The 12,399-nt window shown below is 34.6% G+C and overlaps 1 protein-coding gene across 1 annotated transcript in view; it reads right to left on the bottom strand.

Moving 5' to 3' along the window:
* Positions 1 to 3,734, bottom strand: part of LOC139699816 (serine-rich adhesin for platelets-like) — a 48,377-nt gene extending 44,643 nt beyond the window's left edge. Inside the window, exon 1 of the mRNA XM_071598241.1 lies at positions 3,458 to 3,734. Coding sequence (XP_071454342.1) covers positions 3,458 to 3,610 — 153 coding nt within the window. The 5' untranslated portion in view covers positions 3,611 to 3,734. The remainder of the gene's footprint in view (positions 1 to 3,457) is intronic.
* Positions 3,735 to 12,399: the final 8,665 nt, after the last annotated feature.

The raw sequence follows: 12,399 nt of genomic DNA, 5'->3' as shown, positions 1-12,399 counted from the left end.
CGGGATGAATGTGGCAGTGGTAATTTTAGAGAAATAATTATAATTATCGGTATTCTACCAATTTATGGAGTTTTGATGAGCCCTATCACTACTCACTTCAGTACTCGTAAGCCGCAACTAACGCTGCACAAGTATCAACCTTATACCGCATATTAAAATTACTCATTCTTTGGCATTGAATGCTTACCCCGCTTCAATACTATCCAAATACTTCCCTCCTCCTACCTCGCTCTCCCAGTATTATCACCTCTAACACCGCTTGCAGCATCCCATCGTCTTCTCAATATCTCCTAACAGGCATCTTTCTTCCCTCGCCACTACTAACATTCATAGCTTGTCATCCTTCCCGTCAATTTTATTCTCTTCTTAATGAAAAAGCAGAGCAAAAAGTGCAATACGATGAGCATTTTTCTTAAATTCTTAATTGGAATAAATCTTGCGTTGATTGGTGAGAAAACTGAATTTCTCCAATGACCATACGAAACACTAATACACACAAATTTTGTTAAACAGATTTCTCCGTCGAATATAGGCCAACTTTAATTTTTTTAATCAAAATACTGTAATTCATGGACCATGATCCTATTACAAAACTGAATTAATAGCAACTGTAACTCGTGGGACGTGGAATCTGGGAAAGGTGAAGTGATAAAAAGGATGAAAATCCTAAAGCACTGAATGAACAGGTGATATCAACAGTTTAGGCGACGTTTGGTCTCTTCAAACTTACAGTTAGGCCTAAGTTCGGAAAATTGCTATGCCACTCCACACTTCGGAAATTGGGCAAAAAAGGAAAATAATTTGGAGCGGATTAGACAGAATGGGCAAAAATGTAGCCATTTGCGGAAAGTATGTCAAGGCTGTTAACTTAAACAAATTCAATATCATCTCCTGGCGCTATTTTTCATTAATCCCACAGCAAAAATAAATTTAAATAATAACCAATTTACCATAACCATCGGGCAAGATGCCCGTTCACGTTAATATATTTTTCAACCCATTCTCCTTCATAAGTTCAGCCAAATGAGAAGTCGGGAGTAAGAAACCGGTGGAATAAAAAAACAAGTCAGAGGTCTGTTTGGTTAGAAGGGAAGGCACTACCAGTTAAATTCATACACGATACTTCTCTTCCCAGTGCCGCCGACGATTTTCACCGAAAAATCACCTAACTCGGGAGAATTTGATGATGCCCAAAAGTCACATAAATGGAACCTGATCCAAGCTGTCAAGGCCGAATGCTCTACTATGCCACAGACAAAAACAAGGGTAAAACACGTTTGAAAAAATGGGCGTGTTTAATGATAAGCTAAAGCGTCCCCGAAAAACCTCAACCCCTGATTTGCTCGCTTTAGATAAAACAGCAACGTGTGGGCCAATACCGAGATTCTGAAAAAACCTAATTACGGGTTGCTAAGGTTACTCAGTAAACAATCACCATAGCAACCATGCAAACATGGCGACTATCGTTGGTTGCGATGCGAGCTTCAGGACGAATAAATACATTGCGACGCAAGGAAAACATTTTTAAAATCTTTCTTGTGGAAAATAAACCTCATGATATTAAGAACTAGAAACAACAATTGCCTACTTTAGAAATAGTTTTTTAATGCCTTCACTATGATCAAGGCAAGATTATAATTGAACCGTTTACATTTTAACGATTGAAGGATTTCATGTTTTCCCGGCGTATGGTATTCAAGAAGTTCTCTCGGGTTTCCCACCGGGTCAAGTTGTAGTGCACCGACGTTTCGAAGGCTGACTCTGCCATCGTCTTCAGGGTGAAGTGACTTCACCCTGAAGACGATGGCAGAGTCAGCCTTCGAAACGTCTGTGCACTACAACTTGACCCGGTGGGAAACCCGAGAGAACTTCTTGAATTTTAACGATTACCAAAGAATTTATCTAGTAATTCATTTTCTGATATTTTGCAAAAAATCCACAGCCTGCAATTAAATTACAGATAATGGCATAGAAAGATTGAAATCTAGTGCAGGGCTTCGATGAATATAAATATCATAGGTTTTCCTAAAAAAGTCCAGCAAATATTATTGATAATCAGCTACAACTGATTTTCAAAGCAAAAAGATTCTAGAAAAGGAATTTCCACAACGCAAATTGCCCTCATTTTCAAGGAAACACTACTATTATTATGTCGAACAAAAATCGATACCATCAAGAAAAGTTTGCCATTTAAATTTAAGAAGAAATGTTATTTTTCTATGTAGTTATCGAGCGCACAAAGATTAGTATGAAAATATCACATGCAAGGCTGTCTTTTTTTAACGTTACCATTTGGCACTTTTTTGGAACTTTTCTAGAAGATCAGCGAGAAAATTTAAGAACGTATAATACCCTGATATACATGTCGATTATTATGTTTAGAAAAAAATTTCATCTTAGTGATGTTATGAAACTTTGCCCATGGCCAGACAATTTTATAAAACACTTTCGTCAAAATCAAACTGCAGTTATTAATGCAGAAGATCAAAATAAAGTGTTCCGAGTATCGATCAAACTAGAGAAGATGTTTTTTAGACGCATTTCATAGATTGAAGCATTTCCATGACAGGAATACAAAACAATCCCCTTCTGAACGCGATAAAGAACGATATGATTAAAAGATTATCTAGTTATATCAAGAGAAAACTATTGTAACATTGGAATCATAGCTTGGGCTTTTACTAGCATGGCATTAATTATTTACCCCCGAAAATTTCTTTTTAAATTATAACAGAAAAATTCTTGCCCAACGGCCTTATGCCAACAGTTGTGAAACTTTCTGATGTTCAGATAAGACAATTAGAAAATTTCTTTTAAACATTTCTTTCCCGCAGACGATTGAGCCAAACGGTTTTTTTCACTCGTAAGCAATTCGCGACTTCTGCCTAGTAACCACAACATAAAGAGAAAAAATCTACGTATGAACAAAAAAACCCGGCTCCGGCACGTGATTTCATAATGCCGCTTTATCAAAGTTTAGTTTATCCCATAATGAGTCGTGCCATTCTGCGCTGAAAATAATTCAACCGGCCGAAACTTCACCAATTAATGAAATGGCACAGGTGCACAGAATTAACAGGCGTAAATAACATGTGACTATGGCATGCTACATTGTTTGACATTACAAGGGTTCCTCAAGATTATCGGAAATTCAGATTTGAACAACTCGTCGCATTTGTTGTCCACTGCGGCAATTATAATTCAGGCTAACGTTCGGGCGAACACGTTCGAATTGCTCATGTCCATTCCTCCCACCAGCCGGTTGCCGTTTCAAAAATTGCTCGTTGTAAAATGACTCTCAGAATCACGAACCAAAAAATGAGTTAAATCAAAAAACAGAATCACGGACTAAAATCGCAGAACGACAAAATAACACACAAGACACAATAAATAACGCACAGACAAAATAACACGCACAGAAACAAAAGTTATGTACGAATAAAAATTATTAGCAAACCTTTAAGTTTCCAGGAAGGTTGAGAGACATAGCCAGCTGTTGAAGATCCTTGTAACGCATTAAACTTAAGGATTTGTCTTGATTGCTGTCTGGCGTAACTTGGTCACAGGAAGATTCAACAGCCTCATAACTCACTTGATTATTCTCATTCATGGTTTAATTCACTGTAACAACGCGTATGCCACAAATAATTGGAGCCAAGTACTCATCAAATGCCCCAAAACTTATACAGTGACGTTCGCATGCCACACACAAACATTCGCAAACGACGGACCCAGCTCACTTGACGAAGGAAGACTAAGCAACCGCTCATCAGCATCCAAATATCCCAGGGTCTCTTTCAACCACCAACCGCCTTCTCAGAAACGTGATTGGCTCCCTTGAACTACGACTGCAGACGTCAGACAGCGGTCGTTTTATTCTAGTGAAAAAGGCGGAATGAAAGGAGATGTCAACTAATGGTTCAATGTTGGATACACTCTATGAAATTGTGAAATATTCAGCTGAACGGCGGCTTATTTTTTTATCCATTAAATCCAAATGGCTCATATGAATGAGATTTTTCGTGAATATTTTAACCTTTCCTTGACTTTTAACTATTTAACAAGATGACAAAGGAGTGCGCAGTTACGTAGACATTACGGAAATTAACTATTTGTTAATGTCATTTTGTATTTATGTAAAATACCTGTGACATCGAAGTATGTACATATCTCGGCTGCTGCTCAGTTCCGAAACAGTTGAAATACAATTTAATTGTCCCTTTATTTTTTATTGTGAGTGAATTTAATTAGGAATTTGTCGGAGTTGCTACATAATGTCAATATAGCTGTCATTTGGTAGAAGACACATTTGGTAATTTTCCTCACCTTATGTAAACACATATCCGGTTTTGATGTCTTAATAAAGAGTGAAAATTACGAAGTGTTCTCAATTATGAGTAAATACCAAAAAGTGGCAGAACTACAAGTTATTATAAACGAGTGTCATAACCGAGGAATCTGCTTTTCCACCGTGAGTGGAGACGAAAGTAATGTTGTGTAACATTTTAAATAACCTGAATAAAATTCTGGTTAAAAGTTAACGGCACCGTCTCAATTTAAAGTTTTCGTTTTTAGCAACCCTAAGTTTACTTCTGCACATAGATAATAACTTAAGATTGTTGCTCTTAATACTGTTATTTAGTGCGAAGTTATAACTGCAAATATTAAGTATTGAAGGATTCTTCGTGAGACGAGGATTATCATTGGCATTCCAGGTAATGAATGATCTTATTTTGACTGTACTATAACTCACTGCAGCATCCAAACCTTGGTACTGATATCTGTTCACCTATCAGTGTTGCTCCATTCTGTCAAAGGAAAGACAAAACCTACAAATGTTAGCATATTTAGCTCAGTATTTATAAAGGTCATGAAAAATAGGATGTAGACGCTTGAAATAAAATAATAATACTTTATTCATTTTGAAAAAAATGGTACAACCATATTATGTGTCATCAACCTAAATACTATTTAATATATAAACATAAGTTCTTAAATGTAATGAAGATTGTCAAAAAATAATTCATCCAATGAGTAAAGTGGGTGAGCAAGTAACCAGGTATATACCCTATTCTTGAAACTATGGAATTCAATTGAGTAGGCAGATAGTTGTACAGTCGCATGTTCATATTTTGAAATGTGTTGTAAGTTGATGACAATCTACAATAAGTAGTATTTAGATTTGATTTACCTCTTTTGGAGTAGTTTTGGATGTTAGATCTTAATTTGTAAGTTTCTAGATTAACTTTCACATGAATCAGCGCCTTAAAGATATATAAACTAAATACAGTCATGATTTCATACCTAATAAAGGTTTGCAGGAATCACCTGGTGATATACTGGCAAGAGAGCAAATAATTCTCTTTTTTAGTAGCAACATTTGTTTAACATGTGGGGAAATACCCCATAACTCAACACCATAATTCAAATGACAATGAGAGAAGGCATGGTTAAGTGTTAAATGATACTCATTTGAAATGAGAAATTTGAGCTTTCTTAACATATAAACTTTATTCGGGTTATTACGGGTCTGACTGATGTGAGTCTCCCAGTTAAGTTCTGTATCAATGTAACTTCCTACTATTTTAGCAGTTTCAACATAAGTTTTTTTTTATTTAAGACTGGATACAATATGCTGAGTATTGTTAGCATTTAAATGTAAATGATTAATATCAAACCATTCCTTAGCCTGTCTTTGGGTAGCACTAGATCATACCTTTGCATCTTCTAGATGTTGACATTTTTGCACAAAAGTAGTGTCATCAGTGTATAAAACAGATTTAGGTTTTATATTACAGGGCAAATAATTGATTATGATGATGAAAAGTACTGGGCCAAGCACAGAGCCCTGTGGTACACCACATTTTACTTTAAAAGCTGCAGATCGACAGTCATTGAGTTCAACCAATTGATGGTGATCATCCAAATGTGACTTCATTAGTTTCAGTGCAATTCCCTGAACACCATAATATTCTAGCTTTGTTAGTAATATTGAATGATTAACATAGTCGAAAGCTTTGCTAAGATCATATAGTGTCACAGAGACTGACGACTTCTCTTCAAATGCATTAATGACATAATTAACTAAGGACTCTACTGCCAAAATTGTAGATTTCCCAGATTGAAAGCCATACTGTGACTTGGAAAACAGATTAGTTGACTCAAAAAATTACATATGTGATCTTTCACCATAGCTTCAAAAATTATACCAAAGACGGGGACTATGGAAATGGGGCGGTAGTTAGTTAAATCATCTTTACCATCTTTCTTTTTGACAGGTACTGTTTTGGAATATTTTATAGCTGTTGGAAAATCTCCTGTCTTATAGACAGGTACTGTTTTGGAATATTTTAGAGCTGTTGGAAAATCTCCTGTCTCAAAACATAAGTTGACTGAAATAGCTAATGGTCCTGCAATGAACATAATAATGTCCTTCATTAGGCAATTAGACAGACTGTAATTATCCTTACTATTGGATTTTTAAAATTTTTTATCAGTCGATATAATATCAAATGGAGTAACAATTTTCCATTTAATATTTAAATTATTCAGAGGAAGATTTTTTTCTTCAGAAGACAATTTCCTTAAATGAAAAATATTTAGAGAATGTCTAATAATATCATGTCCTCCCTATGTTATTTGTTTTATTAATTTATTATGAATAGACAGTCATAAAAATGGCTTATTTCCTCTACCATAACAATTATTAGGTTCCTACTTTTGTCAGAATTCATGTTAGCTACACTGTATTTCTTTTCCTCAAACTCTTCTCCATGGAAGTATTACTTATCCTAAATGCCAGTTAAAGCATCAAGCTAGATAAAAAGAGTACTTCAAGTGCTTCTGTAAAACATGTATTACCTTGCATAAAGTTTTCACTTTTATTTTATAGAGGATTCTGTTCATATGTTTTGTTCAATGGAAACTAATTTCTGCTATGAAGAAGGTTTTTCCTCTTAAGCTATCAGATAGAATTCATATATTAACAAAAAAACCTAGATCTGTATTCATAATGTTTCAAATTCAAGTTGAATATTGAAGATATTTGCAAAACAATTTTACAAGAAGTACAAATTTACATCTATACATTTTACAAGAAGTACAACAACGATTCATAACTCTTGAAATCATATGTGATATCAATAAAAGCCCAAAGCCTCAAGAAAACAATAATTTTCAGATAATGGTGTTCATTCCAATTTTCACACATAATTTTCAATTCCCAAAAAAGATAGGGAAATAATAATCCCAGATGAGTGTGAATCTTGACATGACATTTTACATGCCCTGGCACTTGTACTGCTTTTGTCCTACTGATTTTGCTTTATTGACTGACTAAAAACTGAGAAAGTGATTGTATTGAGGTTCCTAACGATTTAATCTGCAGCCATAGGACTATAAAGTAAATAAGAACAGGTTGTAGATAGCCCATATTACATAACATGTATAATGTATAATATATTACATAACATGTATCATGTTAACTTTCTCTGCTTTGCTCCACATAATTTCCTTTTTTAGTTTGTCATACCTTCTGCCTGCCTTCTTTCCATCCCAAAATTCAATTATCCTCCATTTTTTAAGTCTCTTATCTACCACTCTCCTCTCTAAATCAACCTTCAACATGCAATTGTCTCGCAATATCTCCTCCAGCCATTTCTACCAGGGAGGAACCAAAGTCACAGGAGCTCTGTACCATGACCCCCTCTTGGGAAATGTTTTTGGGTTTAATAAAATTCAAAATGAATATCACTCACATGTCCATCAGAGCTTTTGAATATCTGTTATCATCTGAACATTAAATTATCAACCATAGGGGCATTGTAGTCTCTAAATTAGTGAGGTTATTTTACTTTCATTGTCAGTGAATGATTATAAAATTATTTTTGCTCATAGTTGAAAATACCCCCCCACTCTCTTCTTTGAGAGGTTATCTAGATCCCATATTTTCCTCTGAATTCTTCAAATTTCACCGAGTAACATACTCTCCTTGCCCACCGTATTTATAATTCACTGATAGTCTTCCTCTCTGCCCAACTTATTTTCTCCATTATACTCATCTCTCAAAATCATCCAATCTACCCGCATGGTGCCCACCAAACTGGAACACTAAGGGAAATATGCTCTTCTAGGAAACTCTGAAAATTTGGCACTTGATATGGACAAATTGTTATTTGATATGATTTATTCAGAAAGTTCCTGTAATTTTTAGATTCAAAATAAAGAAACTATGGATTACAACTGTATAACTTCATTCTCCTACAGCCCTATTACTACTTTACTTGACCCTCCACTGAAAGAGAGTGCATTAAGATTAAACAAATGAAGACTGATTCATTATTTCATGACCTGAATACTTTATTTTCTGAATCTTGTTATTTTACATTTTAAAATTTTCATTATACCTGTGATAGGTGCCATTATATAAGTGATTTTTTATGCAAACTATTAATTTTTTTCCTCAGCTGTCTTTTTGCCCAGAATGATTTTCTGGAGCTCCATTCTGGGGTGATATTTAGGCTTCTTGTGAATCAATGAGAATGATAGTTTGTTAATGTGACTGAATGTTACTGCTCTAGCTACTGTTGGCATTTTTCTTGAGATATATCACTTTGGTGAAACAGTAAATAATAATAGATTTTAGTTCAGTTGGCTAGAAAGTAATATAAATATCGAGCATATTTAACTTAAGGACGATATTATTTAATATTGATTAGGGTTGCATACTTAGATACTCATTATTCTTCATGAATTCATGCATACATCCGGTACACATTCATTTTGTTACTTGCTTGATATTACAATGAGGCTATCTTGAAATGTCTGATATTGCAGTCAATAATTCTTGCAACTTCACCAAAAGTCCCAAAGCATAGACTTATTTTGGGCTTTAGAATGGTCTGGAAAAATAAAGTATCACTTAAAAAACCTGGAAAACTCTGGGAAAATCTTTATATTTAGATAGTGATGCTTGTAGATTTGAACTGAGCTTTTACTTCAGTGCCCAGGTTTTGGATCCATTCCATACAAATCTATCAGTGATAATACAATGGTTCTATATTAGATATTTCTAGATGTATATTTCTAAGGAAGTAGTACTTGATTATAAAATTGACTGTTGTCATAGTGGGGTTTTTAAGTTGAAATATGAAAACTTTATAACATTAAGTCATTTTTACTGTGGCTTAACACAAAAAATAATAAAAATATCACACATTGTAGTCATAAATAGGGTTGTTTGATATGTTACGGTGCTGCTACCTTAATAATAAGACCAACAGAGTGAAAATTCACATTTCAGGGAAGGAGGAATGGTAGTTAATTTCCCTGTTCCAACTTTGTTTTCCTAGAAACATATGATAGCTAATTAATCATTAGGCTAGGGTGAAGCTGAGAGTCTCTGAAATCACCAAGAATCAAATTCCCATCATCAGTTGTCAATTGCTGTACCATCTAAGAAATTATGTCTTATGCCGTGGAATTGTTAAAATAAATAATGAATGTCCAACTATTTAGGCAATCTCTATCTACCAATTTTATTTTTTTATTGATGAAGTGAAAGTTTCACAAATTTTTATTTTTTGCAAACTTTTACGAAACTATACAAATATATAAGTCATGATCCATGTTTTAGTGCTTCGGTATCATCTTAAGGTGAACATAGTATAAATGTATAACGTGGGGGGGGGGGGGTGGAAGAAAATAAGAGAAAGGGAAAGTTAAAGGAAGAAGGTAGGGGTAACTAATAGAAGACTGCCTTGGGGATAGAGCAAAGGGGCTGGATATGGGTATAGGATTCACTGGTATAAAAATGTCAGGGTCTTGAAGTTTTTTTTAACATCTGAATTAGTTCTAGAGGGTTAAACTCACATTGGTAACAACTACTATATAAGAAATTCATTGTAAAATTCCGTTATGGCCACTGGTTAAAAGGTGTTTGGCAAAATTGCTTCTTTGTCCACATGTTCTTGTATTAATGAAGAGATTGAAATACCCCTTTGTCCGGGTGCTCAAATTTCTTGTTATTTATTTGGTTTAGGCACTTTCATGGTCATTGTATTTTCAAACTGAAATTCTTCTTTTCTTCTCTGATTCAATAGTCTTTTCACTAATTTTTTTTATAACAGGAGTCTGGAAAACATATAAAACTCCTCTTTTAGGAATATGTTAAAATATTACATGCAATGCTTCCTTGAAAAAATGTCATATTTAAATAATATTTAAAGCAAGATGGTGGTTTAAGGTTGTTGGGTTTAACAAAAGTGATTATGCACTATTTATTGTACCTAAGTACAAATTTGGTGAATTATTGAGAGGGCCTGATTATTATTAATTTTCAAACATTTAAAAGTAACATTACAAAATAGTTTGCAGTAACATTTCCATTTTTATCTTAGATTTTGAAAAGCCATTTTATAGAGTAAACTGGGTAGAATTAATGAATGTATTGGAGAAAATAGGAGTAGATTGCAGGGATAGGAGACTTAGCCACACCCTGTACGTGTATTAGACTGCCCAGGGGCAAGTGGGGAATAGAGACTGTGGTTGGGCAGTATCAGGAAGAGGAGTAAAATTTGTGTCCATATCCATCTATGCTGTTAAACTTATGTGAAGGAAATGGTTTAAGAGGCATGGAAGAACTGGAGATGGGAATGAAAGTTGGTGGAATATTCATAAAACCAGTATTGCGGATTATTGCTGTTTGTCAGTCTGCCAAGGGGTTGCAAGCATTGCTGAGTTCATTGGAAAGTCAGTACAACAGATATGGGGTGAGAATGACTGTAAATAAAAAAAAGGTCAATCAGTTTTCCAGAAAGGCTAAGTTAAATATTGAAATAGGAGTTGATAAACTAGAGCAGGTGGAACAGTTTACGTATCTCAAAAGTATTTTGGACCAAAATGGTCAAAGTAGTTGGGGCATATGGAGAAAAATTGCATTAGGTAAACACTGAGGGAATTGATGACAAGGACCTTGAGGAAGGATGTTCAGGGAAGGCTCATTTAAACTTTGATATGGATCATAGTTATACAGTTCAGAAACATTTATTGAAGCAGGATGATAAGCTATGATTGGAGGCTTTTGAATTGTAGGTGTTAAGAAGTCTGGAGAGGGTCATGTGGACAGAAAAGAAAACAAATGAGGAAGTGCTGGGGTATGGTGGGGGAGGAGAAGGGATTGTCAAGATAAGTCATAAGGACATAGATAAAAAGGATACAGAGCATATTGATAAGCAATAGGATGTTGAAGACTGTGATAGAGGGAAGAAGGGTTTGGAAACGAGGAAAGGGCATGCATAGGATAGGGATGTTGCACGAAATGAAGGGAGGAAGGAAGTATGCAGAATTGAAGAGTGCTTAATTTAATGTAGGATGTTAGGTTTTTTGCTAGGGTTAGAAATTATTGTTATACCACTATGTAGCTTGTGTTCATCCATAATCTACCTTAACTATTAGATTACCAATAATAAATAAAATTATGATTAAAAATATTCAAATTATATTATTTACATTTTTTTGACAATTAGCTTTGTGGAATTGAAATTATTCATTGTATTTCATGTATTTCATCTACCTCTGGTTACTACTTATCCATATTTGAGCACAATTTGGGTACCATTGGGGAGGTCTCAGACCTGACCACAATTATGAGCAGGTTTGAATAGAAAGCTGAAGTCAGTAAGATTTGGAATGTTGGTAAATTTTAGTTTAATTATAATTAATGTGGTTTTGGGGTCCTTGATAATTTTAAACAATCTGAACCAAATAAATGAAATATATCATGGAAGGATTAGTTCATAAGGTCCAATGCATATGAGCTCATATGCATTGGACCTTATGAACTGTGTTTGATTTTGGTTAGTCCATTTTCATAATGCTTTCCATTGAGATAAGTGCATTTCATAGGCACATAAGCAGATACAATAAAGCTCATCTACTTGGAGAGAGGAAATCAAACCAGCCTTTGTCACTCTCTTTCCTTTATTCTTCCCTCCCCAAATTACTGCTTGCTCATGTCTCCCCTCTAAGCAAGTACCTGACTTTCTTTTATACAAGATGGATTAGACCCACCTGCTTAGTATGGTGCTGAGTGTTGGCCATCTTATTCTCAACATGCTACACCGTTTCATAATATGTATTTCTAGTCAGTAGAACTGAGAAAATTCATTGGTAGAGAGGGCCAAATCTAGATTCTCTAACATCTTTGACATCACAAGGTGCTCCATTATGAAAAATATCTCCCATATCATTTTCAGACCAAAGGAAACATAAAAATTAGTCATAATTGGTTAAATCTTGTCTATAATTTCAAACATAAAAAGTTTCAGGCTTAACTTTGTGGAATTCCTTCATTATCAGGGTATAGAAAGAAACTTTGCACTTCCACATAAAGATTTATTA

Source organism: Hetaerina americana, unplaced genomic scaffold, assembly GCF_022747635.1.
Source record: "Hetaerina americana unplaced genomic scaffold, ioHetAmer1.1.p SCAF_91, whole genome shotgun sequence".
Lineage (NCBI taxonomy): Eukaryota > Metazoa > Arthropoda > Insecta > Odonata > Calopterygidae > Hetaerina > Hetaerina americana.
The sequence above is the reverse complement of the archived record's forward strand: the minus strand, read 5'-3'. Positions and strand labels throughout refer to the sequence as shown.